General features: G+C 37.8%; 1 protein-coding gene across 1 annotated transcript in view; it reads right to left on the minus strand.

The window, feature by feature from the left end:
• LAMB3 (laminin subunit beta 3) overlaps positions 1 to 13,575 on the minus strand; it is a 76,078-nt gene extending 62,503 nt beyond the window's left edge. Inside the window, exons 1-3 of the mRNA XM_075196220.1 lie at positions 13,414 to 13,575; positions 12,128 to 12,176; positions 10,209 to 10,363 (exon numbers count right to left, since the gene is read on the minus strand). Coding sequence (XP_075052321.1) covers positions 10,209 to 10,363; positions 12,128 to 12,152 — 180 coding nt within the window. The 5' untranslated portion in view covers positions 12,153 to 12,176; positions 13,414 to 13,575. The remainder of the gene's footprint in view (positions 1 to 10,208; positions 10,364 to 12,127; positions 12,177 to 13,413) is intronic.
• Between the last annotated feature and the right edge of the window lie 415 nt (positions 13,576 to 13,990).

Consider the following 13,990-nt stretch of genomic DNA (forward strand, 5'->3'; position numbering starts at 1 on the left):
AAACAAACTGATGGAAAACACAGAACAAAACCATTTAAGAAATGCTTTATTATTTGAATAAAACATTTCTAATGTATAAATTTTTTAAGATATTTTTTAAATACATTTTATCTATTTTTAAACTATTCTTATTTTTTTTTAGAACTCAAAGCCCAAATGTAGCTCAGCATGCGCAAAGCAGCAACAAAGACTGACTCAGAGAAGCAGTAAGTTAACCCTTATCGCTCCAGGCAGTATTGACAGGTCAGCTGGGTATCGCTCAGCTTCTTCTGCAATATATTTTTTGTTAAATCGTGGCAATAACTGACATTTTATCGCTGTGATAAACAGGGATTAAAAAAATAGGATATATTTCCACAATACCTAAATAGGTCTCTATGCTTTGTCTTGAACAAATGAACATTGCTGAAGATCAATAATACTCTTCATCTCTCTGGGATTGTTAGTTTTCATAAATCGGATAATGATACTAGAGGGCTATCAGGAAGTTGACATGTTATAAACAGTATCCCGGTAGTTGACAAAAATATACCCTAAAAAAGTAATAGGTAAGAACAGTATTAAAAAGTAAATGTGGATATATGACCTTTGTTTCAAATAGAGGTGTGTCTGACACTCCAATATTCCGTATGAGTTTGAGCATATCACTTCTCTGGAGACCCTTCTCCTCCACTATTAAAGTTTGTGGCTTTGCTTGCCTCCATCCCCTGTGCAATCAATTTCAATTGGATAGTTTTACACAGTAGTCTTGTTTTTTTAGCCATATCCTCTGTGACATTTGGTCAACTGCCCAATATCACTGCCAATATCGCAGCATATATGTCCAGCTTTACGACATAGAAATTTAAGGGGCTGCAATATTAACTAGAAATTATATTACAAAGACAGTCACTATGCATTACATTTATTGTGTGGCAGAATCATGGATAACACAGTATGTAATAAAAGCTTATTTATAATAGAATTGCACCAAATCTTGACGCTATTGCTTTTGAAAACGAAAGTTAAAGATAAAATGCAATCATTTACGTCCCTCCTGAATGGTATTAATAAGCATTACTGTTTGGATTCGGTTTGATATTCAGCAGAATCTTTTGTAAAATGATGTAGTACTAAGTTGATTCCTATAAAATAGATTGATTATATTCTTACATTAAAATAACATTAATACTCTCACAGATCCAACAAGCATCAATCTGCAATGTAGAACATGCCACTTTCATAAAAGTCTCTGAACCTTAGTTTTGCAATCATTGTACACATTTCAAGGATTCAACAGTGTAATAGAAGAAAAGAAAAGCGCCTATCTGAATTGAAGACCTTACATCTTGGACTAGTGGTTATAAGGAACTTGGTCTCCCATATGTCATTGTAGGGATTGCCTACTAAGTAGGTATCCAAAACTGTTCATTGGACATCACCAGAAGAGCCATTTTGCAGATCCAGTGAAATGTGGCATTCATGCTTTTTATACTTCACATAAAAATAGTAATTGTAAGGCCAATTGTCATGACTATGGTGATAGCATCTGGGTCAAGGGTTATAGGAGGAATAACTACGTGTTTACATATGGTGCTCGGTTGTAGAACTAATCTCCTGTATGGAAATAGCTATGATCATTGCTCCAAGTAATCACACACCGTGGCTTCACCAACAAAATGTTACCCACCTACCGTCTACCTAATTATGTAGTTTACAATTTGCCCTCCAAATTGAGACCATAACTCCAAGTTAAGAGTCATATGGTTGCAAAGAGCAGATCGTCTAACCCCATATGTCTTCAGTTTCCTCTGGTTCAAGTCACATCCCAGCTAAATAACATGAGCAAAAGTAATCAAACACATCTGTGATTCACAAGGCCTTGATATTGCTGACAGCTGGTGACAGGTAGAAACCAACTCCTACCAGGCCAATAAACTGATGAATTATTAAAATACCATATCCTTTCCAAGAATTGCCAAGCATCACAACTATGGACATATCATATGTCAGTATATTTATATCAAGACACACAACCTCATTGCTGACTCTGGGCATTTGTTGCTAAATTTGGAATAGATGGCTTTGCCTACATGACTTCTTTGATTGTGTTTTGGCGTTTTGACAATAAGGCTGTCTTCAAGCATATTCCACGGTCACCTTGTTTTATATACCTGTAGTCAAACTGAATTTTTTCCTAGGTTCATGATATTCATTCTTCAAAGAAATAGGGAACCAAATGGTTTTCTGCCCCTAGTACTGCTTTTAAAGTGCATTGCTCATATTTCTTGTACAAGATCACAATCACAAATGGAGGCCAACTGGAACATCCACCTGCTTTATGCTTTTAATAATTGATCCCCTGGTGTGTTCCATTTGGTTAGTCTCCAATATTACAGATGCAGATGTGTGCCTTAACCTTTGTAAATAGTCTTTCTTTGAGGATGACCTGATGCCCGTTTTTCATCATCATCATCACCACCATTCATTTATATAGCGCCACTAATTCCGCAGCGCTGTACAGAGAACTCAATCACATCAGTCCCTGCCCCATTGGAGCTTACAGTCTAAATTCCCTAAGATACAGACACACAGACAGAGAGAGACTAGGGTCAATTTGTTAGCAGCCAATTAACCTAGTAGTATGCTTTTGGAGTGTGGGAGGAAACCGGAGCACCCGGAGGAAACCCACGCAAACACGGGGAGAACATACAAACTTCTCACATATTATTTTTATTAGCCATTCTATTAAAATTATTATTATAAAGTGCCGACATATTAGATAGTGCTATACATCAGTAACCAAGGTTAAAGCAACCATTTGTTGCATGTTTGTGCTCTTCCATTGGTGTGGTATGGTTGGAATACGGAGAGATAGTAGAAGGTGGAGACATGAAACCTAAAGTTGTGGCAGCAGCTCAGGAGGCCACCAAAGGAGCTCAGCTGGCCATCAGTGGGGCCCAGAGAAGGAGGTATCACACTTGTCTTACACAGATTGGGGCTCTTGCAATTAAACTCTGAAGGATATACAAGGGTAACATAAAATAAAAGAGCTCTGCCTGATAATACAAACAAATGTCTGAATAACACACAAGGAAGCCACAAAGATAAAGCAATGTATTTTGTAAAAGATACAGAAGAGCCTAACTAGTCCTCTGATTGTCGACAACCCATAAAAATATGTGCAGTTATATTTTGACATTGTAAGTTTTAGTTGTCACATATACTAAAGCTCATCCAAATGTTTCACAACATCTTTGTTTCAATAGTACGTTCCCTTCTAAACACAATTACTTCTTGTAGCATTGGCAGTGTTAACAATACAATTGAAATGCCTTTATTCCTAATGTCCTTGGTTTTCAAAGCACATTCCTTTCAAAAATGTATCCCTGACAAAATGTTCTTGATTTTTAATTGATCACTATGTAATGCTATTTATCTCTTTTTTTATATTGTTCCCATCATTTACATTGTAACTATGTTACATCAATAACCAACACAGAAGTTCAGGAAATTCAAATCTTAGTGGAGGACAGTTACAAAGCACAAAAAGGCCAAGGTGCAGCTCAAAATCCTCTTCGGTGCTTTAAGCCTCTCTTTGCATAGGTACACACCGATATCCACCAAAGCACATAGGAACAATATGGAGGTAATGGCAGAGGAGCAGAACATTGCAGTGGCTTATGGGGGTGGGCAGAGTGTGGGTGTTACTTGCTGAGAAGCTGCACCATAGTAGAGGAAAAATTAGATTTCATTATGTGGAGTGAGATAATCTAAATGAGATCTAGATGTGGAGCAAGCACATTTTTAAATGTTTTCCTTGCTTTGCAGAAAGGTGCAGACACAGTTCTACTGTGCAAAACATTTCTCCTTAGCTCGCTTAGAGCTAGCAGAGTTTGGGTCTCACTTTATAGTTTTAATGATATGCACTTTCCACCTTCCAGATGCACTTCGGTTGAGAATTGCATTACTTACCATTATTTGCTTAATATAAAGAAAACCCTCAAACACCCAAAAGTACAGCATATAATAAAGTCTCCATAGTCAATCACTCTTGGTATAAATTTATGCCATAGATTAGGCTAAACCGAGATGTATTTTAGGAAAACAAATAAAATACTTTAATGAAATTGGTAGGAGGTTGAACTTTGTGCCTTTTGAGCTTTTTCCACCTATACCAAATCTTTGGCACTTTTATGGTTTGCAGAGGCCTATCGCAAAACAGTAGAGTAGTTTGCAGGGTACCTCCACTGCCTCATTTACACTTAGCTAGAAGTTTACACCTTGTTATAACCATGTTGTTCTCTAGGGCGGAGGGCAAATTTAACATATGTGAATAGACTAAGAGTTTGGAGGAAGCGCATCTTATCGTAACTCTGAATTGCATTGTAAAAATAAAGTTGCCCAGTACTTGTGCGCTATATTCAAAAGCAGGCATACAGCATGGAAAAAAACGTATTTGCTCACAATGTACCCTTTAGCTGGATTTGCTCCTCACGTTAAATAAGGCGCTCAGTGTGTCAAGTAAATGTTACATATGCTTTAATTTTTCCTATATTTTATCTTTTTAACAGTTTAAAATAAACATCTTTTTTGCAAACACTTTTAGTATATGTGGCGCTGTCAGTTTTGTAACATCAACATTTACTTTTACACTTCCAGCTACTGTACAATCAGAGCCATATTTGGAGATGACCATGTCCTAAGTATTGTCCTTTAATATCCTCTAGAGCCTAGACTATGGGTTCCCAAACTGTGCGCCTAGGCTACCTCGGGTGCCTCTGCGATCTCACAGGGGTGCCTCAGCCAAGGCCAGTGGTAAGCAAGGCGGGGGAATACTTGGTAATTATTTTGGCTTAGGGGTGCCTTGAAAAAATTATGGAGACCCTAAGGGTGCCTTGAGCTGAAAAAGTTTGGGATCAACTGGCTTAGAATGTAAGCTGTCACATGTAGGGCACTCTCTAGCCTCTGTCTCATGTCTGAACCTATTTTGTCACACCCCCCCCCCCTATGTATTTGTTCTGTTTTATGTATATATTTGTATTTTATATGATTTGTCAATCTGAGTATCTAGCGCTGCAGAGTTTTGTGGTGCCTTAAACAATGATGTCGATGAGGAATATATCCTAATTTAGTGACTGTGCATCCCATATGATCCTAACCCTCTTTCAAACAAACTAACAAAAATACAAACCCTTTTTTATTATTTTCCTGCAGGGAAATAGGCAGTTGGTAAAACAAGAGACGCAAAAAGAACATAAAAGAGGAATAAAATAAATACAATTAATAAAAAAGTAAAATAAAATGTTATAATTCTCCATGAACTGTGCATTCTCTGCAATTTTGGCATGCTACAGGAGCAAATTAATACTTTTGGTGGTTTCACATACTGAAAGCAGCCATGCAGTATTACAATGCAAATTACTAAAACAGATAAAATATGTTTGATATCAAAATCATGCTCTGTTACTACATTACTCAGTTCGATGTGTAGTAACATGACATTTTATAAAACAAGCAAATATTGGGTTAAGTATTTATTGGCTCTGATTAGAAAATAACATCAAGCATTTTCAAGCCCAACCCTAGGCCTCAGGCGTGTGTAAGCTTTCAACTTGCAGCTTCTCATGAGAAGGGAGTTTTATAAAACAGACGTTATAGAGCATTAATATGTGCGTGCAGAATAATCTCATCTTCTTTTTCATGTTATGGAACATGTGGTAGGTCGGTTTGTGCTTTAAAGTAGGTCTATCATATAAAATGAACACAAAATCTATTATAAAAAACTAAAACAAAAAGAAATAAAGAAATTAAGTGATCTAAGCCCAGGCCTGGCCAACCTGCGGCTCTCCAGGTTTTGTGAAACTATAAATCCCAGGATGCCCTGCCAGCTATTGCCTGCTATCTACTGGTAAAGCAAGCTGGGTCTTGAAGTCTCACAACACCTGGAGAGCCTGGCATAGTCGTTTGCTAACTCATAAGACAGAAACCAGACCTATGGTATTTGCAAAACGCACATAATGGACCTCATTTAGAGTCGGACGCAAAGTCCGTTTAAGGTGCATCCAACAAAAAAACACTATCATGCATGTGCAGCAAGCACCATATCCGCCTGCATCTTGGCCGCAATTAACACTTGCAACAGCTTGTGACTCACTTCGAGAGAATGGGCGGAATGCAGAATTGTGAAGGCATGACCATGTAAATACATCCTAGTCGCAGTGAGGCGCAGACGCAACACATGTCAAAAAAGGGCTAAAGCTGTGCGTCAGGAATTAGGTGGCGCAAGCGGTTAGCTAGCTGCAGAAGCTGCTTGCAGCTCGATAGGGTATTAAGAGTGGGACACAACTGGGGTTACTTGCCACTCGTGATACCCTACCAAGCTGCGGCACACTCCCACTCCTACACTTCTTAGAAGGACTTTCCGTCCGACTTTAAATGAGGTCCAATATGTGCAACTGGGTAATATTTGTTACAATACATGTGTAAATGGATAATGAGTTTGCCCTCAGTTGCTATCGCCATCTTCACACTACAAGCATAACACGGACATGGAAAAGTAGCCTGTTGGCTTTTTCTCCTTTATGTTAACGGCCAGTGGTCCATGTGGGATCACCGCAGGAGTGTTAAAAGCACTGGATAAGTGACATTAAGTCACTCATTCAGTGCTTTCGGTGCCCCATAACCATTGGCACCCTTGGAAAATTGCCTAAAGGTAGCGCCAACCCTGGATGTTTCCAGTAAGTGTAGATGATTAGAGAAACTTGAAACTGGAACAATGTCTGCTGAGTCTGCTGCAGCTTGCAAAACAGCACCCTTCCATACAATATATTTTGGCACAGTATCCAGACAGCACACATGGAGGACGTGGGCTTGTGTGGCAAACATTGACCTCTGTGTCTGTTACAAAACTGAACTGCACATGCAGGGCCAAGTGGCTACATGCCAAGAGATTATTGACCATTTATAGATGAGTAGAGTCCTAAACTTAAGTAATGTATTCAAATGATTAAAACCCACTAACTCTATTTATAGACAACACAGTTTGAAGAAAATAGTCAGCAAAACTTGCAATGAAATAGGTCAAAACTTTAATTTTAAAATATAATGAGAAACATAACTCTTAACAGCAAACAAAATTGATTCTGAGGATACAATAAATAGACTTAATAAAACCTAGATATATCTAGTGTGATGATAGCAAGCAGGGTCTAATCTTATCCTAGCTTAAATACACCTTGTTAAAAATCAAAATGTATTGGAATATTGTCTCCACCTTCTATAGTAAGCAGCAAGACAGACCCCCCAAGTATGCAGCCAATGATTATAAGGTGACTGATATGGAATAATAAGCTCATGTAGCAAAGGATAAGATGTTCTTATTCTCCTTCAAATTTATCATCCCCATGTACAATGTGGGTCCAATATTTATGAGACTGCAAGGCAATCATTAGATCTAGATAACTTTAGGTCCTGTGCATTGCATTTCCCCGTAGCAGGGGGTAGATGTATCAAGCTGCAGGTTTGCAAAGTGGAGATGTTGCCTATAACAACCAATCAGATTCTAGCTATCATTTATCTAGTACATTCTACAAAATGATAGCTAGATTCTGATTGGTTGCTATAGGCAACATCTCCACTTTTCAAACCTGCCGGAAACTCGCAGCTTGATACATTTACCCCCAGAATGCTAAATGGAGAAAAATAATCCCAATAACATGTCAAACTGGTTTTTATATTAAATAAAGAATGACGCAGCAAGATCTAGCTTAGCAAAAAAAAATGTTATTACCAATATCTCACGTTTGTCCTTTCACCAAAACCCTATTTTTATTATGAGTTCACTTGCAGATACCCATCGATTAATAAATGAATTAAAAATGTCAATAAGAGTGTGCAGCAATATCAACAAATGCTTAGAACAACCTTTTCTCCTTTTGTTAAAATACCCAAAATTGGATTAGTCTGCTGAAAGAATGCAATATATGAAGGTGTTATTGTCCAGATATAAGTTGTTACCTTATGTGAAGCAATAACTGAAGTATGACTATTTAACCTCTTTCTAAAACCAATATTTCCGTTCTTTTACAGAGCTATATAAAATCAGCATTTTCATTTTTGACCCCCCAACAAATCATGATGCCTGGCTATGTACCTTTAAGCTAAGCAATCTGGAAACAAAAGCATTAAAAGTTCAATGTCATTAAGGCAATAATAGTCTACTGTTTGGAGCAGCCTTGCTTTACAGACTTTTTAAGTTCCGTTTTTAATTTAGCTTGCCAACTGAAACACAAGGCAATCACGTTAACTGAATAGACCAGACGCGTTTTACAAAATAAGTCTGCCATTACTCCCTTGTAACTCTGTGCAAGGGGCAGTGTCCTTTGAGCTATTTTTTGTGAAATGTCCAGTCCTATTTGTAAAGAGGTCTGAAAACCAATCCCCTAGTCATACAACCCATATTAAATCTTTATCAAGTGTAAGTTATGCAACTATACAAAAGGTTACACATTAAAAATAGATAGCTATATTTAAAAATTTCAAGGAAGACAGTCTAGCTCAACAGTACTCAACTTTATTAGAGGCTGTATTACCTGAGCAATCTCAACGCACAGATTACAAATGCTAGAATTGACACATATAACACATAAAGGATAAAAGTATATTTTTGATTGTGCAATTCTGAAGTATGACATTAGAATAGTATATATGCAGCCATTTTAATGTAAATACTTAGGGATTGATTCATCAAGGAACTTATATGCAATTTTTGTGCGTATCGCACGCAAAATTAATCTGCACATGCCCAAAACCGACCATAAACAACTAAACACAGCAAAGTTGAATTAATTTTAGAAAGCAAAGGACACTTACTACAGCCTGTGTTTTCTGGGAGGGAACGAGGCGTTTGCCTGTAATCAATGTACAGTAAGGGCATGCCAGACTTGAGCACCTCCAATTCAAGCTTTGGATATCTCAAAGTTACTTGTTTTTATACTTTATCTCTTGCTCCAGCTACAGGTCTAGTCTAAGTCCAGATTACTAGTGATGACAGTCTCATATGCACGTGTTTGCAATTAGGAGCAAGTGTAAAAATATATTTTATGTTCAGTAGACATCCTAATAAATATATTTCATGGGGAAAAAATATAAAAAAAAATTTTTTTTCTTTAAACTGTTTTGTCATTAATGTCTATCATCATCATCATAATTTATTTATATAGTGCCACTAATTCTGCAGCGTTGTACAGAGAACTCACTCACATCAGTCCCTGCCCCATTGGAGCTTACAGTCTAAATTCCTTAACATACACACACACACAGACAGAAACACAGACTAGGGTCAATTTTGATAGCAGCCAATTAACCTATTAGTATGTTTTTTGGAGTGTGGGAGGAAACCGGAGCACCCGGAGGAAACCCACGCAAACATGGGGAGAACATACAAACTCCACACAGATAAGGCCATGGTCGGGAATCAAACTCATGACCCCAGTGCTGTGAGGCAGAAGTGCTAACCACTAAGCCACCGTGCTGCCCTATATTATTAACAGTTTGCATTAAATAAATAGTTTGTTTTGTACGTTCCTTTGCGCATTTATATTCCACATAGGCATTGGACGTACCCTGAAGCGTATTGTGTAGAACAGCAAAGCAGACCTACACCCAAATTCATCAGCGCAAGTATCTTCAGATCCATTCCTTATTGAATTCAGGAGTACGCAGAGCTGGTTTATGTGCATTGTAATACAAACGCGCCTTGCACTCAGTATGCATGCCTTGATGAATCAGGCCCTTAGACTGCACTGTTTTAAATGAATCAAGAACAATCAACAAAAAAGATTCTCAAGTATAAGAAAAAGGCATATGTTTCAGAGTACAAACAAAGTCCAGTCACTTACACTACACACATTAACTCGCTTTAGTCCAAAACACTTCGGGGCATGTTGGCGCCATATAAATAAGTGATGATTATCATAAGAACTATAATTTAGCCAGCAATCTTGGGACAGAGCCAACAGCAAAATAGTTTTTGGGAGATTCTAGGAACAGCCCCATACAAACATTTTCTGATTAATCTGATAGGTATATATATACAACATTAGTAGTAAGTATGTATTTCTGTTTGCCTGTTCATTACCATAAACAGCAGGTCAAGTTATGCTCAACAAAATTAAGATCAGCCTTGAAAAGCCTCCTTGTAAATGCATAGCTTTCTCTCTACCTACCTCGCCATAGGGAGTGCAGTAGGATTCTAGACCTTTCATTCCGCAGGTTGACGAAGCTCTCAAATAATTTGTTCTTCCAATAAGAAGATCTCCCACTGCAGGGTAACATGCTCCACGGGAGCAGTCTTGCTGGGCATTCACAAGGAATAGACAACCTATAAAAGATTCAACATCAGCTCTAGTACAATAGCGTAAATCCATAACAAACATCCAATAAAAGCAAGTTCAATATAATTATTAATAGAATAGAAGACAATTAATTATCAGAAGACCTCCTGGGATACTAGAAAAACCAAGACTAATGTGATACAATCTCTCTCCGATAAGACATATTGGCCAGTGTATAAGATACTTCATAATAGTTATTACAATGCACCAGATTGATTCTACATTGCTACAAGTCATTTTCTTATCTGTAGATATATAAAATGATATATTTAATAATTATAATAAAAAATAAGAACTTCATTGCCCACATTTTCATCATTCGAAAACTCATATGGTTGACTTTTAATAAAATGCTGAATAATAGTAATAAAAGGAAATACTTTTACAAAAATAATGTCACATTTAGCAATTTCATGAGCATTGAAACAAATACTGTACTTCCAGTTTGGCAATATGAAAAGACCGTCACCTGCAATCTACAGTATATTTTTCCAATAACGCTCACACCTTCCAGTAACACAAATGCCCAGAATAATATAGTTTAGGAGTTATTAACTCCCACTGATGTCTGTATCAGTCAGATCTTCTAGGCTGAAACTAAATTAATTGTTTTGCTGTCATTGTTGGTGATAGGACAAGTTACGATAGCCATTTGCGGATTTTGCGCTAGTTAAAAATGCAACTTGCATAAAGTATTTTTGCACTGCGCATGCGCAATCCATATTTTGAGTTGCATTTATCTTGCACTTGGGGAAGCAGGTCAAGTGCTGTGACATTCACTTTCATAGCAACCCAAGTCTTGTTGTAATAAAGACTGATTAAAATTGTATTCAGCATCCATCAGTGCTTGTATATTTTTATAAAAGGTAAATGTACTGTCTTGTCTAACAACGATACCTCGGTGGCGCATGCAGGGGGGGTTTCTGGGTCTCCAAACCCCCCCCTCCACTAAAAGTGCCCTACATATCGGCACTGTAGTATACAGCAGCCGCGGTGCTGTCTAAGAAGCGTCCGTGGCGGTGCTGTATTGTATACAGCACCGCCGCGGACGTTTCTTTGACAGCGCCGCGGCTGCTGTTTGCTACAGTGCAGCCGAAACGGAGCTGCCGCGCATGTGCGGGCACATGCGTGGCAGGTCTCTAGGAAACCCCCCCCCCTGAAAAATCCTCTGTGCGCCCCTGTACCCATATGTAGATGGTATCAGATTCTGCCTTCCCTTTGACCAAGAGAAATGATCAGGGTGGTCAAGTATGGGTGACAGCTTGGCTCCATTTTACAATTATTTCTGAGGCAATTCAGCACTTTCATATATTAAATCAACTTTAATCAACAAGCACTGAAGAAAATAATCTATGGCTGGCTGGCACTTTAATGGCAACGGTCCAAAAAGGACAGATCTAGCTAAAACATTAATTAAACAGTCAAGAGAAAGAAGCCTGAGCTTAAACATTTGCATAAGAATGTTAGCGGGGATTCCAAGGTCTTCTGAATTCACCCATAAATGGCAACAATACCTATACTAATAAACAATAACAAAAAACATATAATTCAACTGACTGAGGAAACAACCAGTAGTGGACATAAATATTAAATAAATTAAATATCATATAAAATGTTCTGTGAGAAACATTGCCTAATCTCAAAAGTGTAAACCATTTCCTGTAAGCAATATAAGCACGAAATCCAACTATGTATTATTAGTAGAAAATGATCCGCCCTGGAGGGATAGAAAACAAAGCATAAAGTCTTACCTAAAAGTATAATGCTTAGCCACATCCTTTGTCCTTGAACTCTACACACCTGTGGATGAAAGGCAAAAGAATACGTTAATTGAATGAAGAATTCTCTGAATTCTCTTTTCTAAAAAGAAGACTGTATTTTCATAATAGTCTTATAATATACAAGTGATGGCAATACATGTTTATACTCTTATAAATAATATCCATATAAATTGTAGCAAAGTATATACAGGTAAAAAGTAGAGCAACACCATGGCTTTGCTTAGTATAGCACAAGCTGAATGTGGTCAGACTTAAAGGTGATCCCTTGGAGAATAATATCTGAGGTTGTACATGTTAGGCCACACTAACCCCACTCATTAGGCCCACCTAAAGCTTTGCCAAACGCAGCCTGTGGACAGAATCTGCACTCTCTCTGCTGTGTATGAGGGTGTGGGAGGATAAGGTAACATCTGCCACTAATCTTGAAATGCTGCAAGAGAGAGAAACCTTTGGCTAAGGATTATTATTATTATTATCCTTTATTTAAAAGTCTCCCGTATTACACAGCGCTGTTCATTGAGGGGGATCATGATACAAATAAATATCATACAATGCAATTGAACAGAAGGTAATGATGGGCCTGCACAAATAAGCTAGAGGTACGGGGGAACAATTCATACATAAAGTAGCAGAATAACAATTGTAGCTGGTGCGGCTACTATAAGGCATAAGCATTATCAGTCACCAATATTAAACAAACCAATGGTGACTGGTTCTTTACGATGAAGTCTGTGACATTTTTAAAAACATTTTTAAACAAAACATTAAAAAAACTAAGACATGTTATATAATTGTAGAGTGCCACTGGTACTTTACTCAAGTGTCTGTGAAAAATGTTGCCCCCTATCAATATGAGCTTATACGTCTATTATCATAGGAGATATCCACTAAGCTGCAAATGATTTCAAACAACAGACCTTAGTTGTCATGGAAACACGAACTAGGCTTTTACTTACTTTCTTATTTAACAACTATAGTTTTCTACAAAAAAAAAGTCCTGCATCAAATCACACAACCATAAGTATCCTCAACATAGTCTTTTACATTGTATCTATCTACATTTCTAGGATCCGACAATATATATCCATTGTTTGTCTCCATAAGCTTGCCTGGAAACTCCCTGCACAGGAGAACATGTCTCCGTAAACACCCAGTGGATCAGTTTTCTCTTTATACAAAAATGCAGCCTCAGGTTAATGAAAAAAAAAATGCAGAGAAGAACTATGTATAACTTGTAGCACTGTTGTAAGACTCACCTGGACTTTCACTTTTCTCTGATATGCAAGTCTGGGAGCTTGTTTTTTTCCTCCACCCCAAATACAAACTGCTGTTCTCTTCCGTGGGCTCCCTTTTTAAACTGTGGCTCACCTACAAGCCTCCGCAGTGTATGTGATAAGGGAGTGTGTCATTATCCTCATCAGACGCACACACCCAAATATGGTTACTCATCACATACCATATCCTAGACACAGCATGTCTGTATCACAGTCCACAGGTACAGCACTATGCCCAGGACTGAGGCACACTGCTAAACATCAGCCTGAGAATAGACTGCCAGCATTTCTGGCATTGTGACAATTAATCGTTATGTGTCTACCACTCGCTCACAGGTGTGAACAAAGCTATAACACTTAGGAGCTAACCATAAGTTAGAGGAGTTGGAATGTACAGTATGTTTCTTTAACATCTAGAAATTACATAGGGCTACAAAGTTAGGGACTTGGTGTGAATTTTCAGTTCTGGCTGAGGCTCTACTGCATTAACTTTTCCCATGTATAAAAGGGCAACAATAGCCTTGAATGTGAATTATGCTTAAGAATATCTAACCTTTAT

Source organism: Mixophyes fleayi, chromosome 2 (genome assembly GCF_038048845.1).
Source record: "Mixophyes fleayi isolate aMixFle1 chromosome 2, aMixFle1.hap1, whole genome shotgun sequence".
Taxonomy (NCBI): domain Eukaryota; kingdom Metazoa; phylum Chordata; class Amphibia; order Anura; family Limnodynastidae; genus Mixophyes; species Mixophyes fleayi.